This window comes from Teleopsis dalmanni, chromosome X (assembly GCF_002237135.1).
Source record: "Teleopsis dalmanni isolate 2A chromosome X, ASM223713v2, whole genome shotgun sequence".
Classification (NCBI taxonomy): domain Eukaryota; kingdom Metazoa; phylum Arthropoda; class Insecta; order Diptera; family Diopsidae; genus Teleopsis; species Teleopsis dalmanni.
Window position 1 is genome coordinate 38,070,068 of NC_051848.1, and position 20,501 is coordinate 38,090,568.

At 28.8% G+C, this 20,501-nt stretch overlaps 3 protein-coding genes across 5 annotated transcripts; 1 reads left to right on the top strand and 2 right to left on the bottom strand.

Annotated features, from left to right (window-relative positions):
* Positions 1–8,001: 8,001 nt before the first annotated feature.
* LOC119689003 (lysosomal thioesterase PPT2 homolog) lies at positions 8,002–9,719 on the bottom strand. The gene is made up of 5 exons (XM_038103723.1): positions 9,426–9,719; positions 9,143–9,284; positions 8,744–8,851; positions 8,392–8,665; positions 8,002–8,334 (listed from the first exon to the last, which is right to left on the bottom strand). The coding sequence occupies exons 1-5, from the start codon at positions 9,564–9,566 to the stop codon at positions 8,136–8,138; spliced, it is 864 nt and encodes a 287-aa protein (XP_037959651.1). The 5' UTR covers positions 9,567–9,719; the 3' UTR covers positions 8,002–8,135.
* A 463-nt stretch (positions 9,720–10,182) lies between these two features.
* LOC119689212 (conserved oligomeric Golgi complex subunit 4) lies at positions 10,183–13,348 on the top strand. 3 transcript variants are annotated; one of them, XM_038103991.1, is made up of 7 exons: positions 10,183–10,420; positions 10,479–11,513; positions 11,568–11,701; positions 11,759–12,362; positions 12,439–12,624; positions 12,805–13,031; positions 13,096–13,348. In XM_038103991.1, exons 1-7 carry the CDS (start codon positions 10,334–10,336, stop codon positions 13,136–13,138), a joined length of 2,316 nt encoding a protein of 771 aa, XP_037959919.1. In that variant the 5' UTR covers positions 10,183–10,333; the 3' UTR covers positions 13,139–13,348. The 3 variants fall into 3 exon arrangements, with proteins under 3 accessions (XP_037959919.1, XP_037959921.1, XP_037959920.1); XM_038103992.1 differs by having other exon boundaries at positions 10,345–10,415; XM_038103993.1 differs by lacking the exons at positions 12,805–13,031; positions 13,096–13,348 and having other exon boundaries at positions 11,759–12,367; positions 12,439–12,579.
* Positions 13,349–14,218: 870 nt separating this feature from the next.
* On the bottom strand, positions 14,219–18,902 carry LOC119689851 (gamma-tubulin complex component 4 homolog). The gene is made up of 9 exons (XM_038104772.1): positions 18,487–18,902; positions 18,281–18,434; positions 17,917–18,208; positions 17,683–17,845; positions 16,941–17,450; positions 16,498–16,864; positions 16,321–16,439; positions 16,090–16,253; positions 14,219–14,541 (listed from the first exon to the last, which is right to left on the bottom strand). Exons 1-9 carry the CDS (start codon positions 18,553–18,555, stop codon positions 14,334–14,336), a joined length of 2,046 nt encoding a protein of 681 aa, XP_037960700.1. The 5' UTR covers positions 18,556–18,902; the 3' UTR covers positions 14,219–14,333.
* Between the last annotated feature and the right edge of the window lie 1,599 nt (positions 18,903–20,501).

Here is a 20,501-nt window from a genome sequence, read left to right on the forward strand (position 1 = left end):
GACAAATAGGCGGTCAGTCAGGCATCCATAGCATCCAGCAACAGTGACTGACCCTGGTAACTATGTTCATTGGCACTACTCGACACCGAGCGAATACATGTTGCGAATATTTAAGTGAGTGTATGCAGCACATTTGTTGCCAGTATTACTTAATTATGCATTACAAAAAGTAATTACACTGAAATTCGGCACTGATTTTACTGCATATGGAACTCTAACGAGCCAAAATTAGTCTGATGCAACAATGACCACAGATAGGCCCACAAAAATACATAAAATCAAACATCAACACAAAGAAGCTGCTACTAAAAAAGAAGGATATAGAAGGTAGCACTGCACTCCATGATGATTGGTGAGTGCTGCAAGTTTTGATTAATTATTCATTTAATATAGATGGTAAAAACTTCATATGATAGTGCTTAAAAATCTTAAAAAAAAAAATTTTTTTTTAAATTACCGCCCTAAACGATAGTAAATCACACATCTGTGTATTTGTTATCAAGGCAGAGTACCGGCAGAGTGCTATTAAAGGCACTTTTAAAGGAGCAAAGATTTTTTCGTTATCTTATATGTTTCGCTATATTTTTTGGACATTTTGTTTGAATAAATGATTATAAAATCGCATAAATTTATGGATGTTAAGGAATTTTCATGTAGAAAAAGAGTAGCGATATTTTCAATTTTCAAAGTAATTCTCCTAAGTTAGACCCATTGGTATTCTCTCTTACAGTGATTGTCTAATTTAGTCAAAATCCACGTTCGCGATGCCACAAATTCGTAACTCGGCGAGCTAGCATCTATTTGCAGTAATAAAAGATATTTATTAAATATCACAAGAAGAGAACTTTGATCTAAAACTCACGTACCTGAATGACTTCCACTATCAAGTAGATAGCCACAAAGAGCAAGATGAACATTATTAACCAGTCTATATTTGAGTACTCTTTCGGGTATTCCAGAAAACTCTTAATGAATTCCTTCATATTGTCCTTTTTAAAACAAAAAAATTTTGAAAATTATTTACGTGTATAAACTTTTTTATATACTTTCATTTCTTTATTTTCATGAAAATTTACTAACAATTCTTACTTACACAATTATTCACAATTAAGTATTTGCCTACTTAGTCTATTTTAATATTTTTATTTATTTTCTCGGGGACCTTGCAACCGTTCTGAGATTTAATAACGCGGTGTTGGTTAGTCTGTCAGTTTTCGTAAAAAGTTTCAGAGCTCTATCCTTTATGTATTTTTGGATCGGATCCATCTTGAGGTCCCTGAGAATGTCATTTGCCAACACAATGGGGAAGATCACTAAGTTGTATAAATCGATCCCACTCAGTTTGAATAAACTTCATACGGAACGTCACAAACTCATTTGTGAAATGTTTCATCAACGCCCCGAAAGTAAATATTTTTTGTATCGATTTGTGACGAGTATCGAAAAATAGATTCATTACGAAAACCGGAAGCAGAAAAAACTGTGACTTTCACCTTACAAAATCACTCCTTCAACACCAAGTCCGAATTGTTTTGGCAAGAGCATGCTTTGTGACTGGTGGGACCAGAGCGGTATTATATATTAGGTATTCTTCAAGCTTAGCGGAATGCATAACGTTGATTGTTAACCAACAAATGATTAATTTAAATCACTCATTGATTGAATAACGACCGACAGTCGTTGGCCGGAAAAACGTCGAAAAGTGAAACAATTTGGTTGAAACCACATATCTACTACATTCAAACATTATTGATCTCCAGATCAAGTGACCAGAACTATACACTAACTTTTCGTAGATGTAGTAATCTTTTGACAATAATTTCTACTATTTCACTGCACCAGATAGGAGTACTAGAACATAATCAGTACTCATAAAGTTATTTATTATAAACTCCTTAAAATTTGAATATAACTTACAAAGCTTTAACCTATTATTTTTAAATAAAAATTTTCGTTTATATATTTATTCTAAAATTAGTGACAATTTCGAAAGTAAAAGGTATCAACTATAGCCTTAAGTAAATAAATAAACATAATTAAAAAAAATAAGCATTAAATAACTACATTGTACCGGGGTCATACCATCCCTTAGTGTTTGGCTGTAATTCCGAATTATAGGACTAGAGGAAGAGATTTAGTCTTCTAAAGTAATGAAAGGGATGAATAATGAATAGGATGAGTTGTATTGTATTTAAATTCCGTTTTTATACTATTTGCAAATGCAGCATATAAATCTATTATAATTTTAAATGTGATATAACTCCCTCCTGTGGAATATCTAAAGTTCCCAATCCCAAATCCATTTAAAAAATTTTTAAGACGATAAACAATTAATGTTGCTTTATAAAATACTACAATCTTATACAAAACTCAATACAAACTAATCTTACAATATGTAAATTATGAAAACGATATTCACATATTGAGGTCTAGAACCGAATATATGTTAAACCATTCCTAGCTCCATTTAGAACACAAAACTATAACTCAATTTATATTTAATTTAATTTTTCATACTTTAGGATCATTTAACTTTTAATCAAAAAATTTTAAATCAAAAAATTGTAATAAAATAAACATAACTGGAACTTTAAGAAAAAATTCATTGACGATCACATCCTGGTAAACATGGGGTTAAGTGGCTTAATAAAGGGGTTGTTACTTCTGACTCCATCCTTTTCGCCGCACACCTTAACCACATTAAAATTGAAACTTATCTAAGTTATTGGAAATACGGCGTATTTTAGTGGACTTTGGTTTTGAAGCACAACACTGTAAAAAAAAAATAGTTTTAATGAATATTAAATTTACAAAATTGATGCCTCACTTACTGGAAAAAAGAGAATCAGTGCAAAATAAACTGCAACAAGACTGAAGACTACAAGAATAAGTGTGATAATCTTGTAGCTGAAAGGGCTTTCAGTTTTGTTAGTGTTTGGCTCCATTTTTTTCTTTTTATTATCCAGGAAACTTAACACAAACGTACAGTAACAAAAACAAGATTATTTATAAAATTAAAATTTCAAAAATATTGATCTTAACAATTTCAAATTTAAAAGCTTACTTAGTTTCAAGAAAATAAAATAATTTAAATTTTAGGAGGAATGGAAATTTGGATGTACATATTTCAATATCATATCATTTTTATTATATAAACACAGATAGAGAGAGAGAGAGAGATATCAAACGCAAGCTCTATACCAACTACAAGCGCAACCCTCTGACACGCACTTCTCTAACACCGTCCTTTACGACACAGCCAAAATAACTCGCATCGACGAATACCTTCTGTCAATCACTGAAGGCACACCTCACCCGAGTGCACAACATTGTCCTTGATGTCTCCACCTGCAGCATCCTCACGGAGGCCCCGTCCAAGCCTTGCGCTATAAACCTCTCCAGTATCTCACCCTATACTTCAATGAGCGTGACTTTGACGCCTCTAGCATCTCTCTTTTCAACTGCGGTTCTCGTCACAGAGAACTCGTCGATTCTCTGGTCACAGAGTCTATCACTATCTTAATACCTACACTTGCGTTAGAACCCCACTCCCTCCACTACACCAATTGTACCTACGAATTGCCCATACTTTCTGCCTTAAATAAACTTAGCCCGCAAGGTATTAAGCCTCTTGCTCACATCTCACTTTGAAAATATTCTCTATTCATTCCTAAGAGGTGGTTTTATTGTGTTCAAATCTCACACTGTGACTTTCCATCTACCGAAAAAAAAAAAATGTATATATATATATATATATATATATATATACTGTATACAAAGAAATGATTATGGAGTTTAAAGAAACCCTAAAATTTATAACGAGATGGTAAATATGTTTCCAAAAAATTTTTTGGACCTTTTTGTTTTCTCGTTCTGTGTTTTTCATAGTGTTATAAATTAACAAAATATAAAATAGAGCAAAGTTGCATTTATAAAAAAAAATTAATTGGAAATATCCACAATAAAATTGGGTCGTCAAAAATGTACCAGTTTTTGAACATGAGTACCAAACGAAAAAAAAAAAAAGAAAAGTACCAATTTTTGTACTAAAGTACCATAAGTGGCAACCGTGGTTCTAACGCAAAATTACATGAAGAGGATGCTCTTTTAATGTCTTACTTCCTTATTTTCTTTAACAAAGGAAATAATTTTCATAATGGATAAATAATAATGGATAAAGTTTATGATAAAAAAAACAAAAATGAGAAAAAAATTACTCTTTTTGCAATAACTAAATAATCCAATGGAAAAAATATATCTTTGGTGTTTATAACACATAACATAAAATAAAATATTTTCTATTAAGTCATCGAAGTAATTTAAAAACTTAACGTCTTGCACTTAATAGAACCAAAGTATTTGTCCATAAGTTTTTACTTTCATTTTGTTTTATTAAGAATGAAAATGTAGATACTAAAAATGTAAAAAATAAAAGAGGAAAAATTAACAAGCAAACAATTATATTAAAATGAAAACACTTTTCATTGTGCATGTATTATATTTGGAGTAATTAATGTATGAACTTAATGAGAATTATAAATATTTGAAGCGTACAATGTAAGCTTTATAGCGTTTTGTTACTAATTATGGGTGCAATATATGAAAATATATTTCTATGAAAAGCTAATACATTTCTACTTTTGTTGATATAGTTATTATGTATAATTATTTTTACTTTAAACCAATATAATCCAGATAAACCTAAAAAACAATATCACTGTATAGTAGTTGCTTCAACCAGTTGCATTTAAAAAATTTATAAAAATCTTTTTTCATTAATATTTTTATATATCTGTTTTTATAGATATTATTCTAATAGTTTTACAATAATTTATAGAGATTGCTTTCAAACTAGTTTTTTATTGAAAGAAAGCATATGATATATCTGTGTATAAAAAAAAAGCAAGACTACTTCTTTTTTTGTAAAATGCGATCCTATACAAAACTGTAAGTGATCACATGAACTTCATTGTAAGAAGTTGCAATTTTCAACTTAAGTTAAATTGTCTAAAATATAATTATATATAATAATATATATTCTTAATCACTTTTTTTAACTTATATACATAGGATTGTACCTATTAGTTACTAGTTTGAAATTGGTTGAAGAAATATATACTTCGGACTACGCATTATTTCTTTGGGTTCGAAATAAGGTGGTTTCCGTATTTTCATTGCTGTTAACGGTCATCTACCTTTTCTCAGTTTTCTTAGCACCTCATCATCTATAAAATTTTTCTGCAGATCCATAATTTGAAAGATATTAGTATATTTGTATATGTAACTCAGTTCTATATAAAAGTTATGAGAGAATGCAACATATCACTAGAAGTGGTCTTAAGAGTAAGTTCAACTTATGGGATTGTAATTTTTATTTATTTTGGCAGATCCAAAAGACCAGAAGACCAGATAGTGAAAGTGTTTGATTTTCTTTGTTTTACTAAACATTCATTACTTTGTAACGTCAATTTATTATGTATTGTGTTTTCGATCGCAACACTCTTTTGTTTTTATAAACTTCTTTTACGGTATTTGTTTAAAGAAAAAATATAAAATATATTTTATAAAAGGATGCAAATTTTACAAAGTTACAAAGTATATAACTCAAGCATTTAGCGATAAATCGTCTTTGTACGAATAATGAGCAGGAAAAATTTTTATCGCAAAAAGTTGATTTTATATATTCTATATATGACTTCATCTGAATATATCGAATCAGCAGGCAAATTGTTGACCTTCATAAATTCACGGATCTTACTTTCGACAAGATGCATTATGAATTCACATTATGAATTTACTAATATATAAAACAATCTTTTAAGTAGTAAAGTATCGGACGCTTTTTTTTTATCTCAAATTCTATAATCTTGAACAGAAATGTCTGTGCTGTCCCATATAATCCAAAGTAATCCATTTGAAATAAAAAATCTTGCAGTAGACGTAAATGGAATCTATATCATTTTTTATCATAACTTCTGTCATTTTTATTATTCAAAGACTTATACCATTTTTTCACTTGGAACTGCTGAGTACCTGTTTAAATCATTTAATATACAATTAGAATTATAATTCTAAGCAATGTTGTTGCTGACGCTGAGGCTATAGCTGCCATATTGATACCGCTACTTCAAAAAATATGGAGAGATGAAGAAATACCGAACGACTGGAAAGAAGCAATTACTGTTAAGATGTCTAAAAAAGGCGATCGGAAAAAGTGTGAAAATTGGCGCGAAATGTCTATTTTACCAACGATTTCTAAAATCTTTTCTTAAATCCTTTTAAAATTTATCCGTTCAAAACAGGCTGGTTTTAGAACCGGTTATCCGTGCATCAACAATATAAATATCGTTAAAATCCTAATAGAGCAGTCAGCTGAATATAAATCCCCCCTTTACTTAGCATTTATCGATTTCGCAAAAGCATTTGATGCGTTAAAGTGCGAAGTTATTTGGTCTGCATTTTCGGCTAGAGGTGTTCTGATAAAATAACTAATATTATTAAAAACATGTACGACGGGTCATACTTTCTTTCATTGACATCCACACTGCTTGGTTACCATATCTCTCACTAAGTCGCTCATATTATCTAGGGCACACAACAAGTATGTGCGAATAGTTGTTAAGTTAATAATTGGTATTATAACGATTATAACGATACTTTTTTAAACTCCAATTAATTATTTTATTTTTAAAACACTAAATCCTGTTATTACTTTATTTATAATAGAACAACCATTGAATTGAGAAATTGCTTAAACTTTCTATCTTCACGATTCGGAACTTCTAGAACCAATTAACGGGCAGGTGGATATCCAGAAAAAAGCATATGTTTTTTGATATTTATAATATTCATTATTTGCTTTCTAAAAAACTTCATATTGCTCTTTAGGACAATTTTATGTGTTCCATGCATTGACACTCTATCCTTCAGCGATTCTAACTTTGATGTGTCGATCTTTTCACTCATAGATTGTTCTAAAATTATATTACACGGGTGAGTCCCACTTATAAGTAGAACATTGCAAAAACAAAACAAAAATAATTACAATGTCAGTGTTTGAGTATTTGGTAGGGTTTTTGAAACATTTTTTCCAATATTTCCCCATTAAAGACATTTTACGTAAAATAATGAACTGCAGCAATAAAAATTCTTTTTATATTATTTTAATTAATTTAATTTTTGGCTGACCATAAAACTGTTTCAAGCATTGCCAAATACCCATCATCAGTGGTCTTGGAAATAGTTCTTGTACTTTTTTTTTTGAGACTGCAAGTACCAGGGATTAAACTCGTGCCCTGCCAAATTTAGGACCATATTAAAGAGTAAATATTAATTCGTATACTAGTACTTCAAGTGCACTTCAAGAGAATTATGATGTTGAACCAGTTCAAGTGTGATTGAACTCGTGCTTTTGGATCAAACACTTTTAGAGTCTGGATATAGAGTCTGGAGTCTGAGATACTCAATAATTTTCGGTTCCTAAAATATTTCAAAATTCTATTTCATTGTTTATTACTTAGTGATATTTTTCTGGATGATAATTAATATTAGCAACCGAAAACTAACAAATTTAAGATTTGTGAATTCACTAATTTGTTGGTATTTAATCCAAAACAACTCTTTGAAATAATATAGTGAGACATAAGTTTAGTCATCTACATTACAGATATAAAAAAATCAAAAATTTTAATTTTTTGCATTTAACATAGAAGATAGTTATATGGAACTCTTTGAGTTCCATATAAAAATTTGTAATTTTATAATTTTTTAATTACCATTATAGTGAAAACTTAAGATCCTGTACAATTGAGATTCCTTCAGTGAATATAAAATGTTTTTAAGTCTTTTTTGATAAACAAAAAGTAATTTTAATTTTAAGATATTGACAACCAAACATTCGATTTATTTTTTTTTTTGTTTGTTTTGTTTAATTATTTAAAATTTAAAATTTGTTATATTTTAATAGTAATTTCTTAATAGTATTAGGATTTTTGGTAGATAAAATATTTATATAACTATGTACTTGTTTTACATAATAAATATTTACTTAACGATAACCCAAAGTCTTGTATTTAGAGTATAGCCTTATACTTTGTTTATGTAATTTTTGTTCGCAAAGAGAGCTTAAAGTCAACTTAATTTAAATATGGTAGGATAACTTCTCTAATAACATGTCTATTAGTATGCCAAGTTAAATGATGTACAAATGGTTTAACTATAATTTTTAATTTATCATTTTCCTTAAGCGTTTTCAGTCCAATAGCATCGGTTGTGTATATTTCACGCTGGCTTAATGGTATGACATCTAAAGAGCCATTGTAATAAGCAAAATGACTAAAAAAATATTAGTTAGCAAATGATATATTTATCTACATATAATAATATAAGAACCTCGATTCCCATGGCGTAATAACACCATCGTTTGGGCCACCAATTAAAATCATTTGGTCAAGACGAATAAGAGCACTTTTAAAATCAGTTGAATTTGAATTTTTGATTTCATTATTTATTATTGGTAAAAAGACGCTGTATTCTAAATACATATCATATTTGTGAGGATCATTCCAGTAATTGCCAACTGATGTATGTTGTCCTACTTTAGAGTAAAATAATTCATAAGCAGTTTTCGCTACTAAGTCAGGAAAGATCAAGTGCAAAAAACTAGCTATAAAAAGAAAAAAAAAACAATTAGAAAATTGTTGTGAATTATATATGTATTAAAAATTAATATTACACTACTTACTTCCAAATTGTCCAGCTTGCGGTGAAGACAACGATATAAATGTTTTAACATTATGATTGGGTAACGATTGTATAGCAGCTCGTGCCAGCAAACCTCCTTGAGAATATCCTTAATGAAATAAATAGAAATGCTTTAAATTTCACAATTATATAAATAAAAATTTATGCTTATAGAGAGGCTAGTGTTAAAAGGCTAGTGTTTATTACATTGAGAACGAGAAAAAAAGTAGAAAACAGCATTATTCTTTTTGACAAAACTTATCGAATCTGTCCATATATCTTATGTTCTACAACTGCACTAAATCGCATTAAAAGAAAATCATTGTCTATTCCAAAATTATTGTCAATTCCTATTCAGAAAGATTAAATAAATAAACCAATGAAGAAAAAAAAAGTTTACCTAAAACTATTATGCCTTCCGGATGTATTTTACCAATTGTGTCAATGTAATCTCTTACTTCTTCCACCTGTCTCCAAGCACTCTCCAAACTGGACCAACCACTAAACTTATCGCAATTATACACTTTAGTACCGGGATGACGCTGATATGTATTCAAAAAAAAACAACAAAAAAACAATTAAATGAATTTCACAATATTAATTCATTGGTGCGTTACAAACGCAAAAACATAATTATATCAATCAATTACGTTAAAACCCTTTACCCTTGCCCTTGAACTCACCTCCTCAATTTCGCGTACTAATATAACCATGGACTCTGCACCAGACAAAATTCCATGTAATATCACAACAGGCTTATATGCCGCATTTATTTGTAAAAAATAAAATGCCAATATTAAAAAATAATTTGTTCTAAATTTCATTGCGACGCACAAATACTTCAACTTCCGCACATCAATAAAAATTTGAAATTGTATTCAATTGCAATCTTTTGTTTACGTTGTTGTTTACTTTGTTTTAAATATTGTGGTTATTGTTGTTGTTGTTGTCACTTCATGCATTTTCCTAGGCTCAATGAAATTTTGTTATTTGTAGAATCATACGATTTTCACGACAGGGCTGGCATCTATTGTTAAAAATTCAGATTATAGTGTTCGCAGTGAGGTTTAAACTATTAAAATAATATATAAAAAAATATAAAATAATAAGATTGTTTCAGCACCTACTTCATAGATACATGCTATAATATTAATATATAGCTATACAGATTATTTCAATTGTAACAATAATAACAAAACAACATGTTTAATAGGACCGTGTACGAGTTCGAGTAAATTGAGGTAAAGTAATTTACCATCAGTTTACTCGAACTAGCACACGGCCTTAAATTATAATAAATAATAATAATTATAATAAATATAAAACAATTTATTTAATAAAAAACAATTTATTTAAATCACAACCCTGTTTCTAAAATTAACGCGCATTGCTTTGACTGCACTCTGTTTCTATTATCAGCTGTTTTTGTTTAGTGCCAACATGACACTACACAGTTAGCAAATAAAAAGTAAATAATTATTATTAAATTACATTCCAATGAATGGTTTCCACATCAGTGCTACTTATAGTTGGAAATAATCTCTGATTATTATTTTGGTTTAACGATTTTTTACTATTTACTATTGTCAAAATGGATATGAAAGTACTTCTAAGTGGGGTGAATACCTTTACCAATGCTGGCATGGATAAAGCTTTATTGTTAATTACGGAGCGTGAGGTTTTTAAAATGTTTCATAATTTCATAAATCAATAATACAAATATTCTTTCATTTCAGCAAGAAATAAATAATAGCTTAGAAACTCTACTAGCCAAACAATGTCAAATAGAGGGAAAAATGAGTGGAATTGGTCGTTCTATGTCAACATTAAAAGCGCTTGCCAAAGACTCTGAAAAGTTAAATTCCAAAATAATATTTACAGCTGAATTAGCAGAATCAGTTAGTGCTAAAGTGCGTCGTTTGGATATGGCACGAACGCGAGCATCTGAATGCCAACAGCGTGTGCATGACCTCATTGATTTACAGCTTTGTAGTCAGGGAGTGATGACAGCCATACGTGATGAAGATTATGAAAAAGGTGCTGGTCACATTGGTCGTTTTCTGGCAATGGATCAAATTTTATTGCAGCGCACCGCTGATGACGTACAAGGCTCTGTAACATCTGTTAGTGATGCTGTAAAAACATTAGAAAACGCAACAATAAATATGCGAGAACTTGTTTCTCGTCGATTCCACGAAGCTGTCAACAAAGATGATTTTGCCTCCGCGGAACGGTTTGTGAAAATATTTCCTTTATTAGGCTGTCACCAAGAAGGTATTGAAAAATTTTCCAAATACATTTGCACAAAATTGGCGGCAAAGGCCCAAAAGGAATTGCGCAACTCTATGGACATAGCAAAAGCAGAAAAACGTTTAGCACTAGCGTACGCCGATTCATTTACAGTATTACTAGAAAATTTTGCACGAGTAATAGAGGTCAATCAACCAATCATCGAAGCATGTTACGGTTTAGGCTATTTAATGAACATGGTAGTCATATTACAAAGGGAATGCGATGTAGAAGTTAAAAACTTAGTGTTAGAGTTTAATAAAAATCGCCAAATCTCCAGACGTACGCAGCAAATAAATGAAATTCAACGTACAATGATGTCTAGTAGTAGTGGAATACAAGCCTTAGGTCATTATCGAAAACCGTCAGGTGGTTCAGTAGATAAACTAAATCCGAAGGATGTTGATACCATTATTGCAGAAATCACTGTAATACACTCAAGGGCAGAATTGTATTTCCGTTTTATTCGTCGTAAAGTTATAGTAAGTAACTAATGCAACTTAGAACTTGATCTTTTGGTAAATAATTGTTTACAGGCTGATATTGAAGCTAGTACTAGTGACAAATCTGAACAAAAGGCAAAAATTGATAAATTTGAGAATATAATAACCAAATCAGACTCTAGTAGGCAAATGCAAGAACTACTTGCCACTTATTTGTTATTTGAAAGGTATTTTCACTTATTTAAGCATAAATTTGATGTATATATTAGTTGAATTATTTTCAGGTATTTTATGGAGGAAAGTGTTTTAAAAGCTATTGCCCTCGATACTTATGAATTAGGTCAACAATGTTCTTCAATGGTCGATGATATATTTTTCCTGCTACGAAAATGTATACGACGCTCATTGAAAACTCAATCTATTAATGGGGTTTGTGCGGTGATTAATAATGCTGCTACTTGTTTAGATGGAGACTTTGTAAACGCTCTGAAAGCACCATTAAAAGTCGGTTATCCCTCTGGTTATATAGATTTAGCGCAAGCGTACAATGCTATTCAAAGCTCACTGCAGCAAGGTAAGCTGCAGTCAAATGATACTGACAAAGCACGCAATAATTTCATTGTACAATTGAATAACGCTGATATTTCTACGATATATATTGAAACACTTTGGAAGACAATGGAAAATGAGATAAATGCTGCCTTTCCGGGTATAACAGCTGTCGAACGTCAAATTATTGATAGTTGCATTTCAGAATTGAAAACAGTCCGCGATACCTTAAAAGCATGCGTCGATTTTGGTATGCAACAGTTGCGTTCAAGCGCAATTAAACCACGTCTTAATCCTTGGATAGATCAATTTTTAAACTATAATCATTATTTGACTGAGGTAAGGTAATATAATAAAATCATTTTTTTATGACTATTATTTGCGTACTTGTATATAAATATTTTTTTTTTAATAGGAAGAACTCGCTGCTTACGAAGCTGGTGAAACTTTTGTGCAGTATTTAATAGTGCAAATTGATGGACTTTTTAATTTATTCAAAAACTCTTTAAGCCCAAGAAATTATGATGCTTTAGTTAGCATTCTAGCGACAGAAGTTACATCACGTTTGGAACGTGCAATTAAAAAGACAACATTCAATAGGGTATATATATTACTACTCGTATTTATTAATATCATTTACCATCGATTATGGTTGGCAATTGTTGTACTTTTTTATTGGTATCCATCATTTGTAATTTATATTAATTTATATATAAAAAAATTTGAGTTATACAAGTTAAACAAATGAAATTTAACAAAATTATAATTACTTGATTTACAGCTTGGAGGTCTTGTTTTAGACCAAGAAGTTCGAGCATTGGGCACATATTTAACAAGTGCTACCTCCTGGTCTGTGCGCGATAAAATGACACGTCTTACTCAAATAGCTACAATATTAAATTTAGAAAAAGTATCAGAACTTACTGATTACTGGAATCCAGAAGTTAGCAGTGATATGCCATCCTGGCATTTAACATCAAACGAAATCAGAAGCATTTTGACTTTACGGTGAGTAATACTTAATTGTTAGTTTTAAATTATAAAAATTTATATTAATTGTTTTTATTAATAGTACTGATTTTCGCATGGAGGACATCAAACGTGTACAAATCTAAAGTTTGGATTTTAAAAGAAATTTTATTAATATTTACAAAATGCGTATTCGTTATTTTTTGTGATTTTATGAGTAATTAAATTTTGATTATTTTTGCATTTTAAAAGTAAAAATAATAATAATGTTTAAAGAAGATATCTATCAACTTTCAAATAGGCTATTAAACCCTTATAAATACGTATTAAGTAAATGACGTTTAAAGTGTAATATATGCTATGAGTTTTTTTATATTAATAATAGTACTGTATGCAAAATTTATGTCAAGACTATTAAGAATTTTTCACTGAAAATATGTAAATGTACAAATACAGCCCGCTTAACTCCTTATCTGTTTATCTTAAACATAACCACACAATAACAATAAAAACCGAACATTGAAATGCTAATAAATCAAGTTATTTAAATCAAATTACAATACTAAAAATTCGAACTATATTTTAAAATCAATAATAACCGTTAAAAGAGGAACCTGTATAGAAGTTTTTTATAATAAAATATTACATTTTATGGAAATTTATTTACTAATAAATATCGCTTAGTTAAATTTATTTTAACAATAAAAGTAAAATTGAATAATTATTATTTAATTAAATTTTATATAACATACTTTACCAATTAGTAGAATATATTTCTTTGTATTTTAAACTAAAGAAAACTTGTTTTTGTTAATATTTTTTTTTAGAAATTACATATAATCTTTAATCCTGTGTGTGTCTTTGATGGCCTAACGACAAGTTAAAAACTAATAAATCTCTAAATTAATTACAGTTAAACTGTGAATTCTTTAGATATGAATATAAACTAGAATAAAACTGTATTATACTGCTGCGACTATAACAGAAAAGAAGATGAAACCAACAATGAAAGTTAGCTATATTGCCAAATACAAATATTTTAAATAAAACCAAAATATTTTATTATATATGTACACATAATGCTTTTTTTTTTGTTTTTAACATTAATTTATTATTCATTTTCACACGAAAATTGTAACGCATTCATTATTTAATATTAATAAGCAAAAATTAAAAGAAGTTATTATGAGTTTAATAATACTATAATTTCACTCTATACAGTTATAATTTTTAATAACAGTTTAATTTAAAAGATTAACAAAACAATATCTTAAAATAAAAGTAACATTAATAGAGAGATTAATGAGATTATATTTATGAAATATTTCAGTGCGAGATACATTATTGTTGTTTTGTATCGTAATATATATCATCATCTTCACTTGTCGGTGTGGAGTAATGGTCATTTGGTTCATTTTGGAAAACATTTCTCAAGCTATACCAGTGATTAAAGTCCAGCCTAGTTATTAGTTGTTTGAATGGCACATTATTTGATGGTGTGTGTAATTTCGATATATTATCAAGAAGTTTCTCAATTTTATCATAAAATCTAAATAGAAATAAATAAAACATGTGTTAATACCTTAAAATTTATAAATCAAAATATTTAGATTATTACGACATAATTTATTTATATGTATAAGATAATAAGCAAGTTAAGTTAAAAATATTTTCCAATATAATAGAGATGGGAATAAATAATATATAAATCTCTAAGGCAATATTTATATTAAAATCTTTTAAGCAGATAAATTTCATATCATTTTCTGTTCGAATGAATATTCTAATGGTTGGTTGCAAATCAAATCCCGGTTCCAAAAATAGTACTACATAAACCATTAATCTTCTGTTTGAAATGTTCGGTTTACCAAAAATGTTATATTTATTCATATTATTAACAAATTTTTGGAAGATACTTAAAAGAACGGCATATATTCTATTGCACTTCACTATAACAGAATCGTCATCTATAAGATTCTGTGGAAATAATAATACATTTTACTTGTGAATGCCCGGCTTTGGCGTCTAGAAGATTAACATTCTTAGAAAGATACTTCTTTGATAGTTTATCAGACTGTACAGACGAAAGACCTATTAAATTATCTAAATTCGGGGAGATGGATTTAGTCTTTACTCTTCTATACTAAGGTTGTTGTGAGGAATGTGATATAGCAAAACGGCAAAAAATTGCTAATTGAGGTACATGGAAGTTATCTAATGATCTGCCACTGAAACCAACCAACCAAGATTCTACAACATAAGAAAAACCATGCATATAAGAAAATATGACTTAAATATAATGTTAAGTATAAGAAATTCAGCTGTGTAAAACGTTAAAGAAATCTTTCAAAATTTTTAAATCATACTCCAGATTGCCACATTCAAGACTCTATTTAGGAGTACACATTTCAATAGCTAAAACCCATAAGCTCACAAAGAAACGAACGTTTGAAAAAACAAAATTTAATGTTTACTGTTGTGGACAAGACTTTAGAACACCCATTCATATCCAAACTCATGTATTCGTCTTGTAAATCATTTCATGTCATCTGTCCCAGCGGGTTACCATAACAACAATAACAACTTGTAATATAAACGAAAACGAAAATAAGTACACGACTAATTTCACACTAGCATAGTGATCACCTTAACATCAGGAAAATATTACTTTAAATAAAAAAAATTTTACAGATTAAGTACGGCTCAAATATATTTTCAGATCGAACTTAATATTAGCCCATCCCTATTTTTCATATATTTCTCCTTTATTCCTTCTTCAAGCTTCTTTCATAAATTAAGTTCTCAATCCTATTTTTCATTTTTTCATATGATTACCCAAGTATCGCAACGACAAAAAATTTAATAACAAGGAAGATGCGTTAAATAAAATTTTAAAATTGATTTAAAATATGGAATAAATGGCATTGAAATGATCACATTGCTTTTACATTAATAGTAACAATTTTTTGTCTTAATTTTGGCCTTTACAGCATTGAAATTGTTGGCCTTAAAGGCAGTAGAAATATGATATATAGCTACTAGTTCTATTTTAATGGAAAAAAAAAATTTTCGTAAAATTTCACAACAATGTACTCACCGATCTTTTAAATTTTCAATTAAGTCATCATCAATTTCGATAAGTTCATCAACACTCTCAATATGATCACAAAAATCATGACAAACCAAAAACATATCACTTAAAACATCATTAACTGGATTACCTATACATATACTTGACTGATATATGGTGGATTTTCTAGTCTAAAATAATAATCAAAAAAAAATAAGAAAATAATATGTATTCAAATAAAAATTTTTTATTACTTACATCTTCCACTTGTAGAAAACAAAGTGATAGTACCTTCATTTGAAAAACAGTTTGTGCTCTATTAATTTCCTCAAAATCGCGTTTGTTCTCAATCGAACTGAGAAAGATATTATACTGACCTTTTGAATAAATTTGAATAATAAATTTGATTTAATAAAAGAATTAATTTCAACAAACTTTCTAGGACATCCACTTGTATATAATATTGTAAAGTATTTATAAAAAATGTTAACTGGTAACATAGATGCAATACTCTTGAATCCACTTTTTGTATGCCCATATTTTTTTGGTTAATTTTCTGCCATACCATTTGCAATTCATATTGAATTTTTTTTATTGTAAGCAAGAAACGATATATTATATTGTAGTGACTAATCACTTTTGGGGAGAATATTAAATGAAGTGGCCAGACTATTTTGAAGTTAAACTTGAGATATTGCGGATAGTAGAATGTATTCAGTTCATCAGAATCTAGATAACAGTCAATGACGGATACACTGAACTTTTCCTGAAATTCAAATGCACCTATAATACTGCAGGCCATCTAAAAATGACAAAGAAGAATATGTTTATAGAATTTTAAAAACTCAATAATATTAAAAATATTATTCTTTTCTTACATCATAGGCCCTAATTATGTCACGTAGCCAGCTCTTGGATTCCAATTGTGTTTCTGTCGGTTTAACCTTATATGATTGACGTATATATTCTAAATGCAATTCTCCGCGTCCCATTAAAAAGAAATCTTTAACTAGTGTCAACTGCCTCATGAAATTAACCTCTGTTATAGCTAGTTCAGCAAATCGAGTGCAAACATAACTTTTCATATCTTCAATTACTTCTTCATAATCTGATACTTTGAATTCCTTTTTATCCAGCAATGAATAGATTTTGTTGTAATATATATACTCTTTTCCATTCCATAAAGTACCAATGTCTGATGTATGGCTTTGAGTACCTGCTGTATTCGATTGATTTATTAATTCTACTTCAACATCATCCATTCTAAATATTAGTACGGTTTTTCCTATGAATAATACTTTTTCTGCCCAACTTGAGCCAAAACATGGTGGCACAAGTTCATAGCATACATCCCATTGCCAAATCTCCTCATCAGATTGACTCGATTCCTATAAGTATTATAATAAAATATATATTTAAAAACAAAAATAAAAGGATGTTATTATAAAAAAAAATAATATTTATGAAATATGTAAGTGCTTCACCAAACAACTTAATAAATTGAATTACTAAAGCAACATCTTAGATATGAGCCTGATCCTAGAATGCGTTTTAAATTGAAACGCAAGAAATTCAAAAATAAAATTTCTTTTTTAAAAATCAAATAAATTAATGTTTTACCTCTGATGAAGTTCCAGATTTTACACTACTAGTATAACTGATATATTGACTAGGTTCCGCACGCCGTTGTATGAAATATTCCTCATAATAATCATCGGTTTTACCGTAAAGTGTCCAATTGGCCAAATGTTTGAGAAAAACTCTGATCACACTTGTGTGAATGCTAATTTTATATATACATATATATATAATTATATCAAATTTTAAAATTGTTTAATAAACCACAAAATTTACCTACTAATAGCCAAATCTAATCTACAGTCACCATTTTGTATATATTGATAGAGAAGCTGCATAAGAGGACAACCATGTATTTTCCGCGAAAGGATAGTATGGGTCAACTTTTGTAAAAAGAAAAATAACGGTTCATATTCTTGCATTTTAGAGTAAACGTGCAGTAAGGAATTATACGAATTCTCTAAGTTTAGTTGTTCCAATTCAATTATAACTTTATAAAATTCATCCAGCAATAACTCCAGACCATCAGCAAAGGATTTAATATAGTTACCATGCATTAACTCATCCTCTATTAACGACATAAAATGAAAATAAGTCTTTAATTGATTTATGCATATACAAAATTTATTTATTTACTTACCTGCAGATCTGGCCATTGAATCGGCATGACTATCACTTTTACCACATGCTTGTACAAAAGTGCCTATCTCACGCAAACACTTAATAAATCGTATAACCTTATTAAATAAGTTTTCCTCTAATGGATGAATGTGGTTAATACTTTGCCTGAGTGACTGTTCTGGACGTGAGAAACATTTATAGTACTTAATTGTATATAATACTTACCATTAAATCTTCAATTGGACATTTTTTGCTGCCACTGTTCAAGCAGATAATCAACAAGTCGTGAATCATTGTTTATAATTAATATATAAAAATGATTTTGGAAATGTTTGAGTTTTCTGTATTTAAATATTCTTAGTAAACAACAAAAACCGCTTAGTTTCAAACAACACAGTTTATAAACAATTTTTGTATCAGTTGTTTTCTGCCATCATTCGCTGCAGCAGCATATGTGCTTATGTCAAACTGATTTGAATGCTCGTTACCCGCGCTGGCTATGTTGCAATTTCTTTTCGTATTCTTGCTTTTCACTGATATATTCTACTTGATTGTGTATTTTAGTTTTGGTGCTACTATTAATTTTGTAATATCTACTAATACGAACTATCAAATCTAAACAAACACAAAAAATTTATAATTTTATGGCTATATGACATATAAATAATATTTCATAACATTAGTTAAAATAAAAAAATTTCTCGTTAATACAAACCACCCTAGGAATACACTTATCAAGTTATTCAGAGCATACTGTACATAATTTTTAAACAACTTTTAAGCTAAAATTATGACTAATATTTATATATAAAGTTTCTGCATAATATGGCATTTACACTGGCCTCAAATGACTCGTTTCAAATGCGTCACTTAAAAGTATTTACATTTGTTGTAATTCATTTGTTCTCATTTCAAACAGCTGATTTTTCAACTTAAATATGTGTTTCTTTTATTTCTTAATAAAATAACACTTTTTAACCTTGTCAGAACTCAATTAATTCCTAACTAGATTATAAAATTGATCTTAAAATATTAGCGAAGATTTCATATTTTATACTGTGGCCTGCAATATTTATGCTAACAAATTGTTTCTATTACTATTACACAACAGTTTCAAATCGATAATTTTTTCGCTAAATTAATTTTCCAATATATAATACACGCCAATAATACACTCAAATATTAACATTGCTTTACTATGTCTAATTTTATTCCAGTCAGATTTTACATGACAAATTTAGCTTTTCGGGCCATGCTTGTTTTGATTTTAGGTGATTGATTCGTTGTTTCCAATTTAAGTAACAAAATTAAAGTCGATTTCGGAGTATTTGTGCAATTACGCTAGTATAAACACTTAATTCTAATTACGTACATATATCTAACTGACGATATATAATTGTTAAACAGTTTCGAAAATAATTTTAATATAAATGCAATACCAGATTTATGTTTAAATTTAAATTTATCTTTAAATTTGCACTTCTATTTCATTTAAAAATTAAAATTATATTTTGTTTAAAAAAATGGGCCAAATAAGAATAAAAGTCTTTCAAAATTTTGTTCTTTAATTTTTGTACATTCCTTTCAACATTTTCTGTTTTATTTCGAAACCATTTAACATTAAAGTTAAAAACGGCAAGTACACTCTATCTACTGAATACTTTTAATACTGAATAATTAATTTTTGTGAGTAATATGTAACGATTAAAAAGTTAAAATCATTTAAGCGCCATCAATGAAGTCGCATAATAATGTACAATATTTGTATTATGTGTCCAGCCAGCTGGACCATAAGTACGCAATGTTTATTGCGTATTATTGTCTGCTTATTTTTATAGATAACAGTTATCATTAATTTTAATGAAACGTACTAAATTGTATATATAATTCATATAAAATTCTGAGATGTGATATAACTGCTTTGATAATCTGAAGTTGAAAATATCTAAACGACAAATATTAATTTTGAAATGTTAAAATAAAATACTTTTCAAATTGTTATCAACAGATAACTGGCCCTCAAAGCTCAAAACAATTTTTTTAATTTTTACGTAGAGCTTAAAAGCGATATTTCTTATTAATAGTACATTCACACTGTCTAATTCAGAGACTTGATCATTTATATTTATGAGTGAACGTTCACATTATAATGAGATCATATATACAGCTGATAAAACTTTTATGAACTTTCTGAAACTTTTATAAACTTCTATTAGGCAGTGTGCGAGTTAAAGTAAATT